Genomic DNA, 22,267 nt, shown 5'->3' with positions numbered 1-22,267 from the left:
ACTCCACTGGGAGTCGATTCAAGCGCTCTACAAACCCGCAAATAAATGTGGAATGTTGTCCCCACAGCATTACATGAGGTCCATTAGAAGACTGGAATGTTTTTTTTAAAAAACATTTTTTATTGAAGATTGTACACAACATGCTGGCCTCTGTACCCCAGAGGTAGCTGCAGGACATTAGAGCTGCATAAAATAGAGCACAATCCAGTTTTCTGCTGAGAGAATCATTCAACAATTACAAAATACAAGGATAAACATTGCCTCCCCCAACCCTCCCACTACCTAAACTCCCCCCTCCCCCAGCCCCCCCCCCACTACCCAAACTCCACCCTCCCCCAGCCCCTCCCCCAAGTAGCACGGTCATCATTCTAGTCTCCGGTTCTATACAAAATCTCTGAACCCAATGCATGCACCCCACTTTAACATCTCATCTCACATCTACCAGAGGGTCTTGGTCCACCGGAGTCTCAAGCCAAAGGCCCCTAAAATCGGCACACCTTTTCCAAATTTTGTAGTGTTTTCGTGGGCAGCCTCTGGCAACAAAAATTGGCTTCTCTAGCCCCATGCAGAAATCAAGCCCCCTTTTCCATGCTACAATCGTAGGAGCTTGCGTGTCTTTCCAAGCTCTAGCCACATCCCTCTTGGCCAGAGTAAAGCCCAACATAAGCAAATGCCTCTTATATACGTTCCCTCCCACCCCTTCTAATACATGCAGGAGCCCTAACAGTGGTGTTCGGGGGAGTTCCCACCCCAGTACTTCAGACAAACAGTCCCACACCCCTTTCCAAAATCTAGCCAGTGCAGGACAGCTCCAAACTGTATGCAGGAACGTCCCCACTTCCTGCCCACATCGTAAACAGTCCGGGGACGCTATTAGGCCCGCCCTCCATAAATGATGCCTGGTAAAATACACCCTATGGAGGTACTTTAATTGTATAAGCCGAAGGCTTATCGAGATGGCGGCACCCGAGGCCCGGCTAGTGCCTCCCTCCAATCCTCCTCATCTAGGGCCCCCTAAGGTTGATATATAAGGGATATCTTTTTGGGACCCAGGTCTCCCATAAACACCTTGGCCTCTAGGGGGCTAAACTCAGGGAGTGATTCTAATCCTTCCAAGCATGGGGAGAGGGCGTGGCGAAATTGAAGGTATTTAAAGAACTGAGTGCAGGGCATATCAAACTCCTGGCTTAGTTCTTGAAAGGACTTAAGGGTCACCCCTGAAAGACATCCCCCAATGTGGAGATTCCAATGATGTCCCACCTCCAAAACCTTGTAACGTGACCAGACCAGGGAATCTACCATTGCGCCAGAGGGGGGTTTCGCCCGTCAATGTGTTCCACCAACCCATACACCGCACAGCTTGCCTCCAAATCTGAAAAACTAACTGCGTGCCGGGCGACAGCGTCTTCCGTAGCTGCGCCGCATAGAGTAAGGTGTGAAGCGAGTGGACCCCCATTAGATGGCGCTCCAAAGCGTATGCTGGGTCTCTCCTATCTCCATACCTCCAATCATTTAGAACGAGTAAATGGGATGCTTAATAATAGGACAGGATATCGGACGTCGCCAAGCCGCCGCAGTAGGAGGAGAGGAAGCACGTGTGCACTGCGACCCGTACTGCACCCCCAGTCCAGAGGAACTGTCCCAGCACGGCGTTGACCTGCCTGAACCATGGGGAGGGAATCGGGTAGGGATGGTTTTGCAGTTGGTACAACAACCTGGGGAGGGCCACCATTTTGAAGATCGCTGACCTGCCGTAAATGGTCAACGGCATGCGGGACCAGATTTTGATGTCTGCTTTGGCCCGCTCCCACACCGGCACTACATTCCCCTCCCAGGATATCGCTGGGATCTCAGATATGAAGACACCCAGGTATTTTATGCCTCCCGTCGCCACCTGTAGCGCCGATGCCCACGCTCCTGCCCGGGTATGCCCCCCCCCAGCATCCATAATTTGGATTTGCGATGGTTCATGCACAGTCCCAACGTCTCGCCAAAAATCTGCATGATTTCCATGATGCGTGGCCCTGACCTGTCAATGTCTGTTAGAAAAAATAAGACATCGTCCGCATATAGCGCGATTCTATCGGACAGGCCTCGCTCCCACTCGAAGCTGTGTAGTTGCGCATCCATACGCACCCACATGGCCAGCGGCTCCATAGCCAGAGCAAATAAATAGGGCAAGAGAGGGCAACCCTGTCGGGTGCCTCTTCGAATGCTAAAGCTAGAGGAGGTAGCGCTTGCCACCCTGACCGAGGCCGTCAGGTCAGTGTACAGCAGCTGGATATAAGACAGGAAGCGAGGACCCAGATTCAGCCTCGATAGGAGGGCGAATAAATAGACCCAGCTCAGGGAATCGACCGCCCTGTCCATATTTGAATTTGAATTTTTAGAAATTTGTAAAGCGCACGTTCACAATGCAGTTTCATGGCGCTAGAGGGGTTCCTGGGCAAGAAGAAAAGGGAGGGTTATAGGCTAAACGCCTGCTGGAAGAGGAAAGTCTTGAGGGCCCTGTGGAACTCCATGTAGGAGGGAGAGAGTCTGATGTGGGGCGGAAGGGTGTTCCAGAAGGTGGGCGCAAGAAACGCGAATTTCTGGCCTCCCGATCTTGATTTCTTGGAACGGGGGATGACTAGTAAGGATTTGGGAGATGAGCGAAGATCTCTAGAAGGGCAGTAGTTGGTGATGGCAGAATTAATAAACGCAGGAGCCGTGCCCGTCCGGGCTTGAAAAGTAAGGCAACCAAGCTTGAAAATAGCCCGTTGTTTGATAGGAAGCCAATGGAGAGCAATGAGGAGGGGTGAGGAGTGATGAAATTTAGAAAGGCCGTGTACCAGGCGGGCTGCCTGGTTCTGAACCAGCTGGAGGCGTTGGAGTGCATAGGCGGGAGCACCATTATAAATAATGTTCCCATAGTCGATTTTGGATAAGACCATGGCCATTACGATTAGTTTAAGTGCAGAGGGAGAGAAAGCCGAGATACTTTCCTAATGATGCGAAGGGTAAAGAAACAGGAAGATACTACAGAACTAATGTGGGAGTGCAGAGTCAAGTGATGATTAAGAGTGATGCCAAGGGTCTTAACGGAATGAGAGGGGGTGGGGGGTGGGCCAAGGGAGGGGGGCCAGAATGAAGAAGACCAAGGGTTGCCACTGCCACCGGTCAAAATCAGCTCAGTTTTATCCGGGTTGAGTTCAGATGGTTAGCTTTCATCCAATCCCGGATTAAAAGCATGACCGACTGGAAGGCAGTGACACCTGATGAGGGAGAGGAGAAATTGAAAATAAGTTTGAGGTCATCAGCGTAGTTGTAGACTGTGACCTCCATTTGCTGTAGTCCAAAAATAAGAGGGAAAATTTAAAGGTTGAATAAAAGGGGAGAGAGAGAGGAGCCTTGGGGGACACCGCTTTGCACCCTGCGCGGCGGGGCAGAGAATTCGGCCAAATGGTGCCTGGGTGCGGTCTGCTAGGAAGGAGCCTATCCAGGCCAATGCTTGTCCTCCTATGCCCGCCGCCTCGACATGAGACAAGAGACAAGAGAGTGGAATGGTCCACCGTGTCAAAAGCGGCGGACAAATCGAGGAGGACAAGGGCCTGAGGGGTATTAGTATCAAGCTCCTCCCTGAGTTGGTCCATGACCGAAATGACCACCTTCTCAGTGGAGTGGCGAGGTTCGAAAGCCCGCCTGGCAGGGTGCAAGGTAGTTGCTGTCCTCAATGAAGGCGCTGAGTACCTGGGTGGCATGGGACTCAGCTACCTTAGCCAGATAGGTTTCCATATCGGCCAGGAGGAGCGCCGCAGACACCCGGTGTTCCGGACTGCTGCCACTGCCACATGCGCTCTTCGAATGTTATGTCTGGTCGCCCTCTGGGGCATAAAGCCGGCCTGATCCAGATGGACAAGATCGGTCACGTAGGGCAGAAGCCGATTGGCCAACGCTTTAGCTAGAATTTTTGCTTCAACGTTTAATAAGGAGATCGGGCGGTACGATGCATGCTGCTCGGGGGGCGGCCAGGTTTGTGGAAGACAACCACTTCTGCGTGTCTCCAGTCGGGTGGAAGGCTGCCCCGCTCCCTGGCCTCCTCAACAGCCACTCAATAATGTGCCCCCAACTGTAGGTGATATTTCTTGTAGAATTTGCTGGGGAACCCGTTAGGCCCGGGCGCCTTGCCTGTATTAAGTTCACCCAGCGCTGTGCCCAGCTCCTCCTCTGTTAAGGGGAGCTCCAGGCGGTCCCTCACCTCGTCCGGGACTGACTGCGGCGGCATATCTGCTAGGAATTTGTCTACCACATCGGCTGTGAGACATTCATGTGGGGCTTAGAGATCGGCGTAGTAAGAGGCGAACCCCTCTGCCAATGCCGTTGGATATGTGACCGGGGACCCCGCAGCATCTAATATCCCGGGCAGGACCTGGGCCTGGAATGTACCTTGACAGAGGCATCATCCCGGATTTGTCCCCCCATTGGTAGATCCGGCTGCGTGTAGCAAGCCATATCTGTTTAGCTTCGTCCATCAGCATGGACGCATAGGACTGCTGCACCAGAAGAAGCTGCCCTGCCGCGTGTGCCCCCTCTTCTGTACTCCCTCAGAGCTCAAACACCGCAATATCGGCCTCTGCCCGAAACAGATTCTCCCTACGCTTCCTTCGCGCTGCCGCGCACCATGCTATGCCCACCCCCCAGCGTTGGCTTCATTGACTCCCACACCGTGCTCACCTCTGCTACCGACCCTACATTTTCTATTAGAAAGTTGGCGATGGCCTCGCCCATATTCCTCGATAATCTGGTTACTACAGATGCCACTTGGAGAGGCGCCACCGGAATGGCCGCCGTTCCCTATCTAAACCAATGTCGACGGTGGTGGGAGAGTGGTCCGAGAGTCCGCGTGGCAGGATATCCGCTGCCTCTACTCTATGTTGCACTGCACCTGGGACAAAGAGGTAATCCAGTCTGGAGAAGGATTTATGAACTGCGGATATGTAGGTGTAGCCCCTCATATTTCCATGTAGGTGCCGCCAGGTGTCTACCCAATTAAGACCTCGCACCATGTCATGAAGTTTAGTGGAGGGACCTACCACCCCACCGCTCTCGGGGCGGTACCTATCCCTGTGACTATCCAGGACATCATTCTAATCCCCTCCTACAACTTGTAGGGCATCTGGTATGTCAGCCCACACACCAAACAGCTTTTCGACCAGGGACCACTGCAAGGGGGGCGGGGCATACATACTCCCTAGCACCAGCGGTTCCTCACCTATGGTACCCTTGATGATAATATAACGACCCTGTACATCGACCCACTGAGTTGAGTGGAGATAGGGGATCCTGCGATGTATGAGGATAGCCACCCCCCTAGAGCCTCTCGTAAAGCCAGCATGAAACACATGGTAATAGCCATATCGATGTAAGCAAGGTGTGTTTGTGCCCAGAAGGTGGGTTTCTTGGAGTAGAAGCACATCTGCACCCGCCCTTTTCGCCTGCCGTAGTACAGCCCCCTGTTGATCTTATCCAGAATTCCGCGTACGTTCCAACTGAGGACTCTAAGGGAGCCCCCGGACCCACCTGTTCTATACGCTGAACCTACCATTAAGGGACATCAAAAGTGAACGCCCAGCCATTGGGCCCAACCGGTGCATACAAATCAACAATCCAGACTCCCATGAGACCATGCAACCCCTTCCCCCCCGAAACAGTCCCCAACCCCAAACTCTAACTGCCCCTTCCTCCCTCTACCCCCCCACCCCCCCACACCTCAGAAACATTTAAGTACCTGTCGCAGCGTAGTATGTATCCGACCCCCAACGGGAGGCCGGAGGCCTTCTACCCCAATTGATCCCCATCAACTGTCCCCCACCCCAGAGTCACCCACTACCTTCTCGCTCCTCGGGGTGATGCCCGCCCAGTACTCCCCCCCCCCCCCACCCCGCTCCCTCGTGCCCTCTAGTTGCTTATATGATATGAGAATCAACTCAAATGGAGCCACCTACCCACACACCTGAACCAATACGTGAAAATAGTAGGAGATATATGTCCACTAAGACACAGCAGAATGTGCAGAGTTGCAGTAAAGTACATTCCCAAAGTTTAGCAAATTGCAGCCGAATGGTTCCATCGACTAGGCTGACAGGGGCCCCTTCTCTCCCCTCCGCCGCACTCTCGGATGTTGATCGCTGCCGGGACCTGGACCTCCAATTATTCTTTCGCCGAGTCCCTTGAGAGGCCTGTGACTCCGTCTCTAACCCGGGGGGTGTATGCACTCTGACAGGCATGGTCTCGTCCGTCCACTGAAACACCTCCTCCGGGGTATTGAAGAAGTGAGTCCGGGACTGGAACACCACCCGCAAGCGAGCCAGATACAGCTAGGCATATGGAAGTTTCAATTCGTGCAGGCGGGCCTTGGCCGCTGTGAACGATTGCCGCTGCTGCTGTACCATGCAGGTGTAGTCTGGGAATATCATGATTCGATGGTTCTCATAAAGCAATCCATCTCTCTGGCGATTTTCAGGATAGTGTCCCGGTCATGATAATTTAGGAGTTTAGCTATCAGTGGTCGTGGCCGTTCTCCCTCTGGCGGTTTCTGTATGAGGGCCCGATGCGCCTGCTCAATCACAAAACAGCGGGAAAGCGAGCCCGGGGGAGCCAGCTCTCCAGCCACTCTGTCAAGAAGCCCTCCATGTTGCCCTTCTCACATCCTTCGGGCAGTCCCACAAAGCGTAGGTTATTCCGCCTGGCGTGTCCCTCTGCATCTTCCACGCGGAGAGCTAAGCCCTTTTGGATTGATTCCATAGTTGCCACCTTACACTTTAGGGCCTCAACGTCATCCTCCACTCTGGAGAGGCGTGTTTCAGCCTCGGTGATACGGGACACTGCGTTCCTCAAATCTTGGCGCAATAATGTCACATCAGACCCCACGGCCCCTATCTTTGCATCCAGCATATCTCGGGATTGCATTATGGCTGCCATAAGTGTGGCGTTGTCAGGCCCAGCATCTTGACGACCGCCAGTCGCCCCGCACTGCCACTGGGGCCTGTGAATTTATTTATGGGGCCTTGTTTGGGGGGCCCTCCACCGCCGCCTCCTCGCGTCATAGCTACCGGCTACTAGTGATAGTCTCCCCGGGGGGCGGCCGTTGTTACCTCCGCCTATTTAGCGCTGCTCTCGCAAACATCCCGCACGTGCAACCAGCTACCGTCTGAGCAGCACCTGCACCGCGTTGTGACGCTCCCGATCACCTCTGTTCGAACCTCCGCCCGAGGGCTGCAATAACGACCCTAGGGCAAGTGTCCCGCTCTACTAGTCTCCTCGCCGCGGCCCGATCTGAGCGCAGAAGGGGATATGATTGTCTCTGTGTCCCGCAGCTCGCCGAATGTGGCCCAATTCACTGCCCACTGGGACTGTGGTAGGGCTCTCAATGCTGCTTCCTGCGCGTTGCACTGCCTGGGGCCACGTGAACAAGACTTGCACCTTCACGGCCAGCATTCACCAGTTGAGGAGGTCTAGAGTCTACTAGCGTCGTTTGTCTGCCAGCCCCACCCTGGCCGTGGGCTGCCAAGTACAATGCATCCCCCGATGAGGCCCAGGTGCGACCCCCCACTACTGGTGCGGCCCTGTCCGATCGCCGCGGAAGCTGCTGCCGGCCCCCTCAGGTGCACGACAAAATCAGGCCCCCCAGCACGCCTCTCATTCAGCACGTCCTCGGCCTCCTTTCTGTAGATGTTGCCGATGTCTGTTGCAGCGCGGGGGGCACACCTCAGGCCGACTTCTAGATCCGTCTCTGGGGGTACTCCAAAATTTAGGCTCCGGCGTCACCGGCCACACCAGGCCTCACCGCACCTCCTTCGTGCCTGGTAGCCGTGTCTGCTGTGGTCCCAGGGGGTTTCCCCCGCCGTCGCTGGAGATCGCAGGGGACTGAGCAGTGCCGCCGGGTGTCCTCGCCTGTCCCACCAGCCTGCGGACCAGCACTCGCACTGCCCACCCGACCCCCTCCTTCACCGCCGGGATCCACGAAACTCGAGGTCCCGGCTTCACCGTTCAGTGGAGGCCTCACAGCGCGGGGTCTCAAACTGCCACCACGGTGCACTTATGCGGCCGAAATTGCGCTTGGGTCCCCGTGCCAGTGTCCGATGCCAAATTCTCCCCGCTGCGGCACTCAGGAGCGAGGGGAAGCAGGATATTTCGGCGGATTAGTGGATGGCCGGACGGAGCTTCTTTAGGCTGCGTCCGCCATGATGGCTCGCTAAGCCACGCCCTCGAAGACTGGAATGTTTAGAGCTTCAATGAAGATAAAGGAGTGCCTGCAGGCTTATAATGGCTGGTATACGCCTTCTGCTCTAACATTTCAATGTCTGTCTTTCCGTGTTTCCCTTTTTAATTTAGAGCATTCCACCCTTAGTGGATGGAATGTTCTAATAGCCTTTATAGCCCTTCTGTCTCAGGCTATACCGGTTAAGGGCTGTCATCCTCATTATAGGACATCGCCTGTGGCTCAGGCCTATAGCTCGGGTTCAAGGCCTTTAACAACTGGTATAGCCTTCGGCAGCGGGTTATAAGGATGAATATTCTAGCATTTTTTTCTAAGTAAAAATTCACAGCTTTTAGCATTGTATATCCCTCTGCAGCAGGCTATAAGAATAAAATTAGAGATTTTTTTATAAAGTAAAAATCAAAGTCTCAAAAGTTTATTGATCCATTAACAATGGGCTAAAAAGGCTTTCAACGATGTGACATATAGGCTCTTTTTCTTCCACAGTTTAACAGTTAAATATCCAACGAAATGTGTCACTTTAAACCATGTGCTGTTGACGGCTGAATAAATATGTATTTGACTCGGCTTACTACATGTTCATCAAAAGGCTACGACTAAACCACATTGACAATGGCTGTAATGGAAGAGTCACTGTCCCTTTTTGTATTGAACTGGGATGTGTCAACAGTGGAGAGAACTAGGACTTGACAATGTCCTTTAGAAATCAGCTTGCAAGAGGTGTTGGCTTAGGCACGTGGGCAAACAGTAGACATAAGCTGACTGAACAGAACTGCTCCTGAGGCATGTAATAGCACCACGCCTTCAAAGTTTGGAATACGCTCTGCTTTGGAGCAGGCCATCTGCCAGTGCTCTGGATGGCACCCAGACGAAAAAGTCCAAAGCCACTGAACAAATTGGGCTGGGAATGGTGAAAAGAGACATGGTTAGATTACAAAAATAACTTTGTGTCTACATTACTGGCCATACATTATAGACAGATTGAGGTCGGCCACATTTAAATTACGCTGGTGCAGGGAATCTAATTTATTGGCAGTAAGGTGAGCAACGCTAAATGTTAGCAAAATTTCATTTATAATTTGTTTGTTGCTGCCAGTGGCATTCCAATAAATAACATTTTGCATAATTTATAACTACTCTTACTACCATCCCATCCAAGTACTGCCAACACTAAACAGTTTATGTAATGAAATGAACCCTGCTCAAAATGTCCAATATTAGTAACACAAAAAAATTGTGTGATAAGCTCCAGATGTTTTACCACTCTAAATACAGTTTTTTCCATTGTGTGCCTCTTTTTGGAATGGCGGTTCTTTCATAGCACATGCGTCCAGACATTTACCACACCTGATCACACTAATCTTCAGAGGATTTCTTTTATTTCCTTAATTAGGAAGCCAGCCGTTAAGCTTTTTTAATGGTTATGGTTTTTAATAAGCAATTACATTGCCTGGACCTAAAACTACACATGCTTAATGTTCTTCTCCATTAGTAGTTTAATACTTGCTGTATGCTGAATTATATAGTTAATTTCAGAACAGGCCATACAACACTGATCAAACATGGTTTAAAGAATGCACTGCGGAACAGCTCACTGGTTACTTGGAACGATGAAGCCATCTTCAATGGTACTGAAAGCAACTTCTGCTAAGCGTCGCAATCTTTGTGGAACATTACTAAATTCACATCAAAGGTATTTAAAAAATAAATATTTTGTAATCTTTGTAACTCTATTAGTAGAATCAATAAAACACAAAGGCTGGAAAAGGACAAATCTTTATTTTTGCATAGAGAAAATGAACTTGTTGAAGCAAACTTTAAACTAAGCACATCTCTCCTGAGGAAATTAATGTAAATGAACAGAAAATAATTACATAGAAGGCCTATAGATGTCGTTTTTTGAGAAGCAGAAAGTCTTATAATGGATATTGCCAAGTTCGGAAACTACATTTACAACACTAGAATCAATGTCTGCTATGGGGATTTGGTCTACACTAGAATATGCATTCTTTACCTTACATTGTATGTGTAAGACTACATGATTACAGTATATTCCAAAACAGTCTCCTCAATGTTCCACAAACATTTCCTGTTTGAAAGTTGCTAACTTCTTAAACTTCCTGTCTTACAGCGCTGGTTGATTAAATGACTGGCCCGGTAGAGAGGTTGGGCACGCTTGGCTAGATGCACGGAAGCTGGGCTGTGTACCAGAAACACCCTTCTCATCTTAGAAGTTACTTTCTTTCCACTTTCCCCACAAACTGCCGGATGTCTGCGGCCAGAATTTCTGGTTGCTCAAAAGCTGCGAAGTGGCCACCACGGGGCATGTCGGTGAATGAGACGATATTCGTGAATTTCTTCTCCGCCCACGCGGGAGGTGCGTGTACCAGTTCCTTGGGGAACGATGCAACTCCAGTTGGTACTTTTACTTTAACTCTGCAAACAAATATAATTGGAACTGTAAGTAATAACACCACTGACCAAGCAATACATTTTGTACCTACGTTGTTAATGCAGTGCACATTGCCTAATTGAATAGCTTCTAGGCTCTCTGGAGAAACGACAGTTGAGATAGGAGTAAGACGCTGGCCAACAGTACATTGATCTCTCAGCATTAATGATATATTTGTTTATTTTATTATAGAAATGGAAATCATCACTACTTCGGTAGTGGTCATGCCCACCAATCTAAGGGGCACGCAATGTTATTTATGCCTACATGTGCAAACTTTCACCTGAAAAGTGAAAGTTTTTTTTTTTATTCCACTGCAGGTTCTTTTTAATTGCAGACATTTGGGAATACACAAAATACCTAGTTGAAGTGCGCCCTAAAGTCTGGCTCCTTGGTAATGTCTATGCTCCATGTCACATGTATTTGATATGTAAAGAATTAGCAGAAGCAGATGTGGGATCCTAGTCCTTCAGATGGAAGATAGTGGTTGAGTATGGTTGCGCAGAGTTTTGCCTGTTTAGCTACATTTGAAAGCTGGGACAGAGGATGGCTGTCGACGTCTTCTGGCGGTTAGAATCAACAGCGAATCTTGGTTGTTGAATCTAACCTTCAGAAGACGTTAATCAGAAAATCGACCGTACCCGGACCCGCACAGGTCGAGTCTGTATCACGGGATTCAATCGTTTAGTGCGGAGTTACATCAGAGTATACATCCGAACAGACACCTTTATCTGCTTCGTAGAAAGTGTCCGGACTTCTTATTATTATCTAGTAGATTATATTGAAATCCTACTTGATATTTCGGGTTGAGTCTCAATCAACTCGTCTATAATTTGTGCCACTGACTACCTTTCGACTGCACACGGTTTTAATCCAAAGAAAATAATATATGAGAAAAGAAAGATATTGACTTTACGACAGACATATTGATTGATAAGATACGACAGCTCTAACACTCAGAAAGCCTTAGCTTTAAAGAAAATAACAACAATTTATTACCGCTACGTACAAGTGAAGGGACCAATTTTTAAGAGATTATAAAAGGTTTTCACTGAACCGTAATAGGTACAGACTGATATCCTCTACACGGCTGATTCCGAATCAAAAATAAAATAAGGCCATCGTGATTAAAGTAGCGAATACTGATAACTGATACCAACTCTTTTTAAAAATATCTGCGGCTCCTGAAGAAGGCGTTCCTCCAACGCCGAAACGCACGTCGATACTAATGATTGCCACTTTTTGGATTTTAACTGATTATTCTGATAAGTTATATATGATGGATTGTAATTAATTGTTTATAATTGAAATTTTGTTTTATATGAACTATGTCATGTTTTTTATTATATGTATGTCTAATTAAAGATAATATAGCTTCTTAATAGATTTTGTTTTTATTGTTCCCTTTATGAAACCTTGGTTCCCTTAGTACTGTTTTTACTGCCTAGGTTTGATATACACACCATTATTTTATGTTGCACCTTTGCGGCGCCAATCGTTCTCTCCCTATCAAGTGGGCGGTGGTATAGGGGAAGCGCTTCTCGGTTATGTCTGCTGTTGATGAAAGTCCTAGAAAGGCTACAATATTTTTCCTGTTTCCCTGTTCCAAACGATTACAAGCATGGGTAAAACTGGGATTCTAAATGTTCTGGTTAATCATTCTTGACTATAAAATAATGGACAATGGCCAATCAATTTCCAAACTGGGCAACAATATTTGCAAAGTCAGATCAAGGTCAATGCCCCAACCAATGGGTTACATATTTTTAAAATGGATGTTCCTGTTTTTAACTTATCATTTAGCTACGAGAAAGGCTACCCAGGACAAACATTTCATAACATTTTGCTGGACATACTCACCGCTCATGCTTCTTGTGACCAAGACCTTCTCCCAGGTTCTCCTTATAGAAACGCATGGAGGGGACGATGGAGCCCGAAACCCAATAAATCATAATACAGGTTAAAAGTTCGTCCAGAGAGTAGTTCCTTAACAGAAAAAAGCGTTGGAATATATTACCTTAAAGACACATGTATGCACATTTATCTGTACTTTTCTAAAAAGCAGGCATTTAGGAAGGTAATCTGTTTCATCCAAAACTAATTTGTGGCCCAAATAAAAGTAATGTAGATGCCTTATCAAGAGATGAGCTGAACAAGCATTGTAAGGAAATGTAAGATGAAATCAGTCTTGGACACGCTGGGCCTTATCCAGTTGTCATCAAGTCATCAGATATTTTGATTATTGTATTAGTGGTGCAACTGATGTAGTTTTTACAGGTCACAGGGAGATAACATGTTAAAGAGTTTAAGAACAAGAGAACTGAATAGGATTCTTGAGGCAAGGCATGGCTGGAGGTTAGCTTCAGCGCTCTTCCCCTCCATCTGCTCGCCTCTCGTACAAGAAAAAACGTAAAGCAGTTTGCCTGGTCCAGACTTTTTGTATCAGGCATCAGAGAGCTTCAAGCTCCTCATTCCACCTTCAAGGCACTCTGCATCATCCAGGTGGACATCTAAGCTGAATTCCAACCATATTCACAGAACAGAACACTGACTTCTAGGCCTTCATCTCAGCTGTCCATGCCCTCTTAAAAGAACATTAGTGCAGGTGGAACTCTGATTTCCTGTACAAGTGGCAACACTATGGCGCGGCTTCCAGCAACAACAACAAACATACAAGCCCATTGAAAAGTCAGGGAGGAAGTAAAGTCCCGGCTTTTACTTTACTAATCAGCTGAATAATTCTTTAATTTCAAACCAACAAAGACAAGAAACCTAAAAGAGCAACAGATAGAGGGCATCTACTCTGGTCGACAGCAAGCAGAGCAAGCTGTGGCTACTCCTCTCTATACAGCACTTATCCCGACTGCCTGTGTCCAGCAGATTCCACGTGTCAATCTCACAAAGATAACACCCCTGGGTGGAATACACAAACCTATTATTTGATATGGGGTAATTCTGAAGTGCAATCTCTACCAAAAAGGCAGTTGAGACATGTCTATAACAACAAGGTAAACAAATGATAAATGCCCAACAGGATTACTGAGCCATGCAGAGCTATACAGGTGTACAAATTCAGGAAGAACCAGAAACATTGCATCACTGAGTAGTGATGCAGAAGAGGGAAATGATATAGGATATAGGTTTAAATCAACTAAGTCCAGAATTTAGATCAAATCTAAGTCTGCCTTTAGATCAGGCTGTTGGCGCCAGAGTAGAGGAATAATGCACACCCAGCTCCAGGTCATGATTCTAGTTGCAGGCGCTGCAGGCAGCAACTCTCAGAGGATCTTTCCTAGCCCAGAATACCCTCTGGGACAAGAGAACTCCCTCACTCCTTGGAATGCACTGGGCCCACCCCAGTTCCCACTCACAGGTCCTTTATGGTCAGTGATGAAACCACATATATTCATGTCATAAAAAACACAATTTTAAGTATTTTACTGCCCTGGGATTCACTAACAGATGTTTCTGCATTCCACAGTATTCGTCTGCAGTGATGCTGGAGTAAACACGCACCTCAAGGTCCCTGTCAGCGTGCCATTATTAGGCTATGCTGGTTCAGCAGAGAACTCATCCGGCCAGCGTTTTCATAAAGGACATTAGGCACCAGTCAAAGGCAATTGTGCAATCAATTAAGGCTTTTTGGAGGGCATTGGTAGCCAGTGATCCTATAACGAAGGCAGCCAGCACATTCCCAACATGACCACTCCTCCTGGTCAAACTTTTTGTGAAACTGCAGGTCAGAATTGGCCGAAGAAGAGGAGTTGGCCGCGAAGGCCATGCCTTCTTCGGATCAATGGAGCAGCTTTGTCTTAATCCCTCAGATGAAGCTTAGAAAAGGTTTGTTTGTTTTGCTCCATTTTTCTATCATAGTGGGGTCTCTGTGGACTTTCTAACCCACACACTTCATTCTAGGATACATATTTAGCTCTAGTCACAAAATGACAGCAAGCGATCATCGTACTAAGCAGTAAAGTTTACATCAAGACTTTGCCAGGAGGAAAATGAAGGAGTCATGATTGTGTAAAAGTGTAGAGGAAGGGTAACATCTTGTTTGGCTTTGAAGGCAGCTGGGAGGGTCTTTAAAGATGATAGTGAAGGGGTCGCGCTCAAGAGAGGAGTTTTAAGCTTCTTTCTGAATGCTGGAATGACTGTTTGGACCTTCTATCGGGAATGAAGTTCTAGATGCACCGAGACAGAAGGCTTTGGAGTGAGAACGCTCGGTTACCACTCTTTTCTTTCTTGATTGCACAACATTGACTGCTTGAGGTGGTTCATATTTAAAATGGCTCTGCAAATGATGCAACAAGTCATCAAGATTATGTGGGAATCAACAGGCAACCACCAGCACAGGTCCATAGAAGATGGAGTGCCCTGCTCCCTGTTGAGGTCCTAAAGGACAACAGTCATGCTGCAGCCTTATTTGCAGAAGTAGCATGTTATTCTACATTACAACAAGAGGCTGTGCCATCTGGGTTTTCTTGGGAATCCAGGCCCTGAATTAGAGTTTCTTGTTGCTGATTAATCCACAGGACTGCAGTGTCACTCAGGCTTCATGTAGGAAAGAGAATCCTGCATCTGAGCTTATCTTGCACTATTGGCCATGAGAATTAATTCAATTCTGGCTAGGTTCAGCTGGACATAGGTCCTTGACACCCAGGTTAGGATTAGAATTGAAGGGGTTCTTGAATATGTAAGGCCCATACCCATGGAGACTTCCAGACAGAGGTGATGGTCTTTGGCATGTCTTTGGATTGCAATGGTCAAGAAGGACTCAGAACTTTCCTTTAGAGGTTAAAGATAATGGGAGACAGAAGCCACAATCAACTAAAGTTGCCCATCTTTCGAAGATGGTGTCAGTTTGGTAGATAGGAGTCTGGTACCTGTAAATGTCATGGAACTAGCCAGGATGTTGGTGAATGTCACATGGTCTATAGTGTAAAGGATGGCTGAGTAGACCACACGACCAGGACACTGGATTATCACTAGTGCCAATGATAGCAACCATTGGCAAAGCCAATAGGTCTCACTTTAGACAATGGGTTTTAGGTATGCTGTAGAGCATCCCTAATGGTGTGCATTATGGATAAATAAGAAAACGTATGATATAACTGCTTATTTTTAAAATTTTAAGATTAGAAAGGGGTCTGCAAAAAAAATGCATGGAAATTCTTTTTTGAATTGCGGGTGTAGGAAGCTACAGAAGGGGTGTTTGAGGGAAGTAAATTGGGGTTGTGGAAAGGTAAAGCACACGGGCATGAAAGCAACAGGGGAGACTATTGTGGGATTATTCCGCTACATCAAATTTGTATCAAGAAGGTAACCCCTCGGCAGTGGTCACAGCGGAGAACGTCTGGGAGGCACCACCTCAGCATGCTACGATGGACTTGTTATTTAACACTCTGAAACAAATGCAGGGGGAAGCAAGAGCAGAGAGTCGGAGGGCTAGGCAGGCTACCAAAAAAATCTGAACCTCACTTAAGAAAATGAATACATTGTACGAAGAGGTGGCGGACAGGGTAACACACGTGGAGGAAAGAACTGGCAGACTGGAGGATGATATGGTGGAATGGCAGTCTTTCAAAACAGATCAAGAGAAAGTGGTAAAATACCTACAATGGAAAATAGAGGATTTTGAAAATCGCCAACAGTGGAACAATGTCAGACTTCTAGGACTAGCTGAGGGGCTGGAAGGGCAGGATGCTAGGGGCTACGTGATTAATCTGTTAAAAGGAGCCTTCCCAGAGTCACAGTGGCAGTGGAAATCCGAGGTCCAAAGGGCGCATAGGTTCCCACTCACATTAAAGAAAAGGGATGCTACTCAAGAAAACCTGTCAAGGGCTATGCTGGTGTTTGTAGGAAATATTTTGGCAAGACAAGAGATCATGGATAAGGCTAGGCCAGATTCTAAAAAATCATACAACGGCACCACCTTTTTTGCAAGGCCTGATTTTTGCCACGTAACAGTTGAAAGAAGGTGAAAATTAAGGCAGTTAATCACGCCCTTCCAAGGTCAAGGCTCAGAGGCATACCTCTTGTTCGCTGCTAGGCTAAAAGTTATCACAAGAGGCCAGGTCAGGATGTTTTATTCAGAGATCAAAGCAAGGCAGTTTCTTGATGAATTAAAAGACCAGAAAGGGGGACAGGCGAATAGAGGGAAAGGGCCACCAGCGATTAGAGAGGGTCCATAGGGATACCGCAGCAGATCCATGTAGGTTGGGGAAGGAGAGGGATGCGACAACTATGACCTACAGCAGTCACACATAGGTCATGCTTGACCTATTTGCCTGTAGAAGGGGGGGGGAGGGCTGCCAGTGGGAGGGGGGGTGCATGGGGGTGGGGAGGGGAGGGGGGGGTCGGTGGTGGTGGAACGGTTTGTACAGCAGACATTAACATAGCACAGCATCACACATTCTTGTTAGGCATATTAGGGAAGATTGGCGCAAAGCTTGTGGTTGAGAAGGAAATACCTAGCGAATACAGATGGCGTTAAAAATTGCTTCTATTAATGTCTGTGGCCTCAATGACGGGTGTAAAAGACAGAGGGTGGCTGCCATGTTGAGAATGTTACGTCTGGACATAATTTGTCTTCAGGAGACTCATATTGAGGGAAACAATAAACACTTGTTGAAACAGCTTGCATTCGAGGTACTTTCGCACACAAGGCAGGGGACTAAAACAAGAGGGGTGGCCATATTAGCCAGGAAGGGGGTGGTCACGGTTAGGAGGAAAAAAAGATCAGTGGGGTAGGTGGGTAATGGTGGAGGGGGAAACGATAGCCAGAATTTTTATGTTTGTCTCTGTTTATGGCTCCACGGAAGACGATGCAGATATATTCGAATTTTTAGATTCAGAGTTACCTTTATGGCCAGGGCAGGTGGTCTGTTGCGGGGATTTTAATATAAATGGGTTGGACGGGCTGGGCACGGTGGCTGGTCGAACTTACTCGGGCCGTATGAAAAGGACCTGCCAAGCTATACTCAATCTAGCACGACAACGCACTGGTGGACATGTGGGCCCAGGGTAACCCGGCTGGCTCGGGCAGCACGTATTATTCGGCCCCCCATAAAATCACGGTTAGGCTGGACTACTTTTTTATCTCTAGTTCCCTGGTAGGTAGTAGCCAATTTGAGAGGCTGCAAAGAATCTTGTCAGATCATAACCCGTTAGTTTTAACATTGTCACTGGGGGATCATAGGAATAAGGAGCCATCTTGGACATTTGAGAGGGCCCTCCTAAAGGATGAGGAATACATCAAGCACATGCACGTTTGGATAGCTTCTTTTTGGGAGATTAATAGAGGGTCGCAGCGGCGGTTTCAGGAGATCCTGTCGCATCTGTATTTTTAGATGCGGAAAAGGCCTTTGACAGGGTCTCCTGGAACTACCTCTGGAAGGATATGGAATGGTTTGGTAGTGGTAGGGGTTACATTATGGCAATCCAGGCCTTATATACAGAGCTCACCGCAAGGGTTAAAATTAATAAAGGCTACACAGACACATTACAGATAAAACGGGGGACTAGGCAGGAGTGCCCCTCCTCACCTTTTTTGTTTTCTTTGTACTTAGACCCATTATTACGGAGGTTAGCAGGCAATAATAACATCCTCCCAGTTATTCTGCATGGTAGCGAATACAAAACTTTCACTTATGCTAATATCACCCCGGATCCAGGTAGAGCCATTGTGGAAATCGAGCAGGAGGCAAAGAACTTTGGGGCAATCTCAGGGTACTCGATTAATAAAGAGAAGACACAAATTGTACAAAACAACTTTACAGCCTATCAGGATGCGAGGGGGGTTCCAGTGGCAGTGTACCTAGGGATAAGGGTAACATCAGATCCAGATAGCCTGGTAGAGGTAAATATGGAGCCATTAATAACAAAAGTCAAGAAGAATGTGGAAAGGATACATAATTTACATCTAACTCTTGTGGGGCGTATAAATATCATTAAAATTATTACTTTGTCAAAGTTATTGTATGTTTTTAGAGCAATCCTGTTATTCTTTGAGCATGCCTGGTTTAACAAATTGGAGTTTATTTTGAATAGGTTCATCTGGGCACAAGGGAAAAGGAGGGCGTATCGGCACATCACCCATCCTAGAGAAAAAGGCGGCTGGGGGGGCCCCAGACTTTAGGCTGTACTACTGGGAGGCAGCACTACAATATTTTCAGGGATTAATAGGGGGCGGAAACAATGGGCACAAGCAATCGGGTGATAGACCTGTAGGCAAAAATGTATATAGGGCACTGATGGGTGGGGATGCAGAGAACTGCCTGTTAAACACGATCAACTTCAGTTATTTTAAGCACACAAGGTTTAAGACGGTAAAAGCAGCGTACAACATCTGGAGATCGTTTACTAAACAAATAGGGCTGGGTAGATATAATAGGTATACCAGATTGTCTACTAATGCCTCATTACCGGGTGATATATTTAGGGATGCTGTCATGACAGAGTGGGAGAATAAAGGCATAAAGAAAGCTGGGGATTTATGTGATCAGGGGGGAATGCTTCAGTTTCAAGAGCTACAAACTAAATTCAATTTAAGTAGCAGGAGCTTTTTTAAGTACTTACAAGTGAGAGGTTTCTTTGCCAATAAACAGGGTGGTCCACTAGGATTTGGCCATTGCCGAATATGAGATTATGTAGAGTGCAGTGGGAACTGTTCGATTCGGCAGTTATATGCTGAACTGAATGCACTTAAAATAGACGACAGGGAGAAGCACGCCACCAAGTGGGCAGAGAAACTAGGATCCCCTCACGAGGGATTCCAGGACTCCTTGGATATGGGACGTACTTTATTATGTTCAGCAGCTCTACAAGCACAACATTATAAGACTTTGTACTCCCTGTACTACACTACTGCCAGAAAGCGCGGTGGTGGTGGTGGGGGGGGGGGGGGGGGGGCACCACAGGTACAACCTGCCTGCGTTGTGACTCAACCGATACCGATTTAATCCACATATTCGCAGGCTGCCCATAACTGTATTCCCTTATTACTGCACTCGAGCTGTTTATGGACACTTCGCTAGGGGTTAGGGTAACCTTGTCGCCAGAATGAATAATTCTTGGGGTGTCGGGAGTAGCAGGTGGTCAGGCTACGGAGTTCTTATTTACGGCCATGGCAGTATACCGCATATGCATAGCAAAGGCCTGGCTAGACAAGGTTCCTCCAACTTTCCAAACCTTGATCGTCAGGCTACTGTCTACATACATTTTAGAGAAAGCAATTTATGACAGGAAGGGCCGCAGAGCCAGAGCTCTGGGGTGCAAAATTTGGAGGCCCATAGCACATTGGAAAAGGGGGATGAACTGTCACCTAGATAGGACTCTTCCTGTAGCACGCTTTTCTAGGGCTCTTTGCAATTTTTGCTTCTTTGTTTCTGTTTTTCTAACTCTTTACTATTGTTTAGCGTCAAGGGATTGTTAGGTAGCAGAGCGCTATCAGGAATATGTAAAAAGCGACTAAAATAATATGCCAAATTGCTTTCTCCTTTATATAAAAGTGTACTTTGTTTTCCCTTTTTTTTTCTTGTTGAACACGTGTTGAAATATGACTGGATATAGTGTGCTGTAACACTGGATGGAAATGTATATGTATAAAAAACCTTTTTAAAATAAAGATAAAAAAAAAAAGAACAGGGGAGAGGACACAAGAGTGAGCACAACATGGAGGAGGGTGGAGTGAAGCGCAGAGGAGACAAGAGAGCACTGCAGAGTGCAGGGGAAGAGGAGTACACTACGGAGACATATTAAAAACAAATGCATCCTTGTGGACTGCTTAAGCAAAAAGAAGGTGGTGCTTGAAAAGGACGCCGTGAAAGCATAGATGCCAGTAAATAAAAATAGATGGTACAGAGTCTATGCTCCATGGGAGGGACAAACAGAAGAATGACAAGTTGGAACACAAAGAAGAAACCGGTTGACAGGCATGGTAAGCTATGGATGGGTTATAAACCCTTGTATAGTCTTGGTAAGAACACAATGTTTTTTGCAACTTAGACAGATGCACTGCCCTGTAGAATAGACCTAAAATAGGATGCCTACCGCTGCCTGGTTGGTTACTTCCCTTTGCTGCGGCAAGATCTAAAACCAACCTGGTTGATGTGTATAGCAACATACTGTGACAATCTTAAAATACAATTGCCAACTACAACACAGAAGCTGCCAAGCACTGATGCCATCGGTATAATTCCAGATCAATTATTACAATAAGCTTAAGGGTGTATTTTTACAGTTCCATTGATTATTCAGTGTTTTAAGAAATAAAAAGTATCTTAGAATGATTAAGTTACAATGACGGGTTTTTCTAATGAAGTATATCTTTGTGCATATGGGCCTAGTTCATGGCTTCAGCTGTGACAGAAAATGTGAACCAGGACGCATGTTGGATTGCACATGCAGTCATCAGCGTTTGCGTTCAGCTTGGAAGCTATTATGGTATACTCGAGATACACTGATATGGACTCACAGTGGCCAATGACGAGAGACAGCTAGGGCTAGTAGTTAATATAGCAAGCTGTAGTTACTTACTAAGATCTCATAATGGAGATTTGAGCTAATCTTGGAGCCTCTGTTGAGCACTTACCTCAGGCACCCGATTTTACTGTGAGGCAAGAACTCTGATATGAATAATAACGTTGTAAATATCATATGAGAAGTGGTGAAGGTAACTGAATAAGAAATACTCTACTCAAGGGTCTACATAAAAGTGGAAGATGGAGTACCCAACAGCGGCTAATAGCAGAACAAGGCTACCAGTTCAGCTACAATGTTTAACAGTACATGACAACAACTCTGTATATTACATCCAACTTCAGTATTTGGTGTTCAGATTTATTACGCCGCACATCTCAAGTACATACCGTTCTAGCCCCCCGTCCTCCAAATCACGAAACTCTGGATTGGTCCAGGTAGAAAACTTTTCCAAAATGTACGCAGCTAGTCCAACCGGGGAGCTGTTTAACCCAATACCTAGGAGAAAATACAGGAGGGAAAATTTCAGTACCAGAGAACTTCCGTTCCCATTTATTGCTTTGGTTTAATATATTTGCCCCTCAGTTCTAACGTTTTACAAATACTCATCTCTTCATATCCACAAAGATAACAGCAGTGGAAAAATGTGGGTCAATGCTCACTTACACAGTGCAAACCACTCCCTCTGACGGCAGCGAGCCCCGCCCTCTCTAACTTGGATTTCAGTCCACAGAGAAAATTAAAATGACAACTTCCTATTATAAGTTTTTTTTTTGCAATGCTCAAAGAGCTTTAGGGCGCTGCTCCTAAGCCTTAGCGGAAGAGCCGCCACTTAAAATAGTGTAGTATCCTGGTTTTAATGTGGATCATGCTACGCTAATGGAATTTTCCCCGAATTATGTAATATGGAATGTTGGGAGTGTGAGGTCAAAGTTGAGAAGGGCTGAGCAGCATGCTGGCTGCTCCTGGTGGGGCTGAACATTTAGACATGTAACGTGTACAATAAATACTACTGAGATACCACTACTAGTCTGGACCAAGTTATTACAATTTTATGGCGACGAGGAACCTCAAAG

At 46.9% G+C, this 22,267-nt stretch overlaps 2 protein-coding genes across 2 annotated transcripts in view; one reads left to right on the top strand and one right to left on the bottom strand.

Annotated features, from left to right (window-relative positions):
- LOC147706908 (mechanosensitive cation channel TMEM63A-like) overlaps positions 1-22,267 on the top strand; it is a 926,114-nt gene that overhangs the window by 434,892 nt on the left and 468,955 nt on the right. The gene's annotated exons all lie outside the window — the stretch shown is intronic.
- The window catches only part of LOC147706909 (epoxide hydrolase 1-like), a 233,461-nt gene continuing 221,214 nt past the window's right edge, over positions 10,021-22,267 (bottom strand). Inside the window, exons 8-10 of the mRNA XM_086926169.1 lie at positions 21,581-21,689; positions 12,573-12,698; positions 10,021-10,696 (exon numbers count right to left, since the gene is read on the bottom strand). Coding sequence (XP_086782295.1) covers positions 10,495-10,696; positions 12,573-12,698; positions 21,581-21,689 — 437 coding nt within the window. The 3' untranslated portion in view covers positions 10,021-10,494. The remainder of the gene's footprint in view (positions 10,697-12,572; positions 12,699-21,580; positions 21,690-22,267) is intronic.

This window comes from Lissotriton vulgaris, chromosome 6 (genome assembly GCF_964263255.1).
Source record: "Lissotriton vulgaris chromosome 6, aLisVul1.2, whole genome shotgun sequence".
NCBI classification, from domain to species: domain Eukaryota; kingdom Metazoa; phylum Chordata; class Amphibia; order Caudata; family Salamandridae; genus Lissotriton; species Lissotriton vulgaris.
The sequence above is the reverse complement of the archived record's forward strand: the minus strand, read 5'-3'. Positions and strand labels throughout refer to the sequence as shown.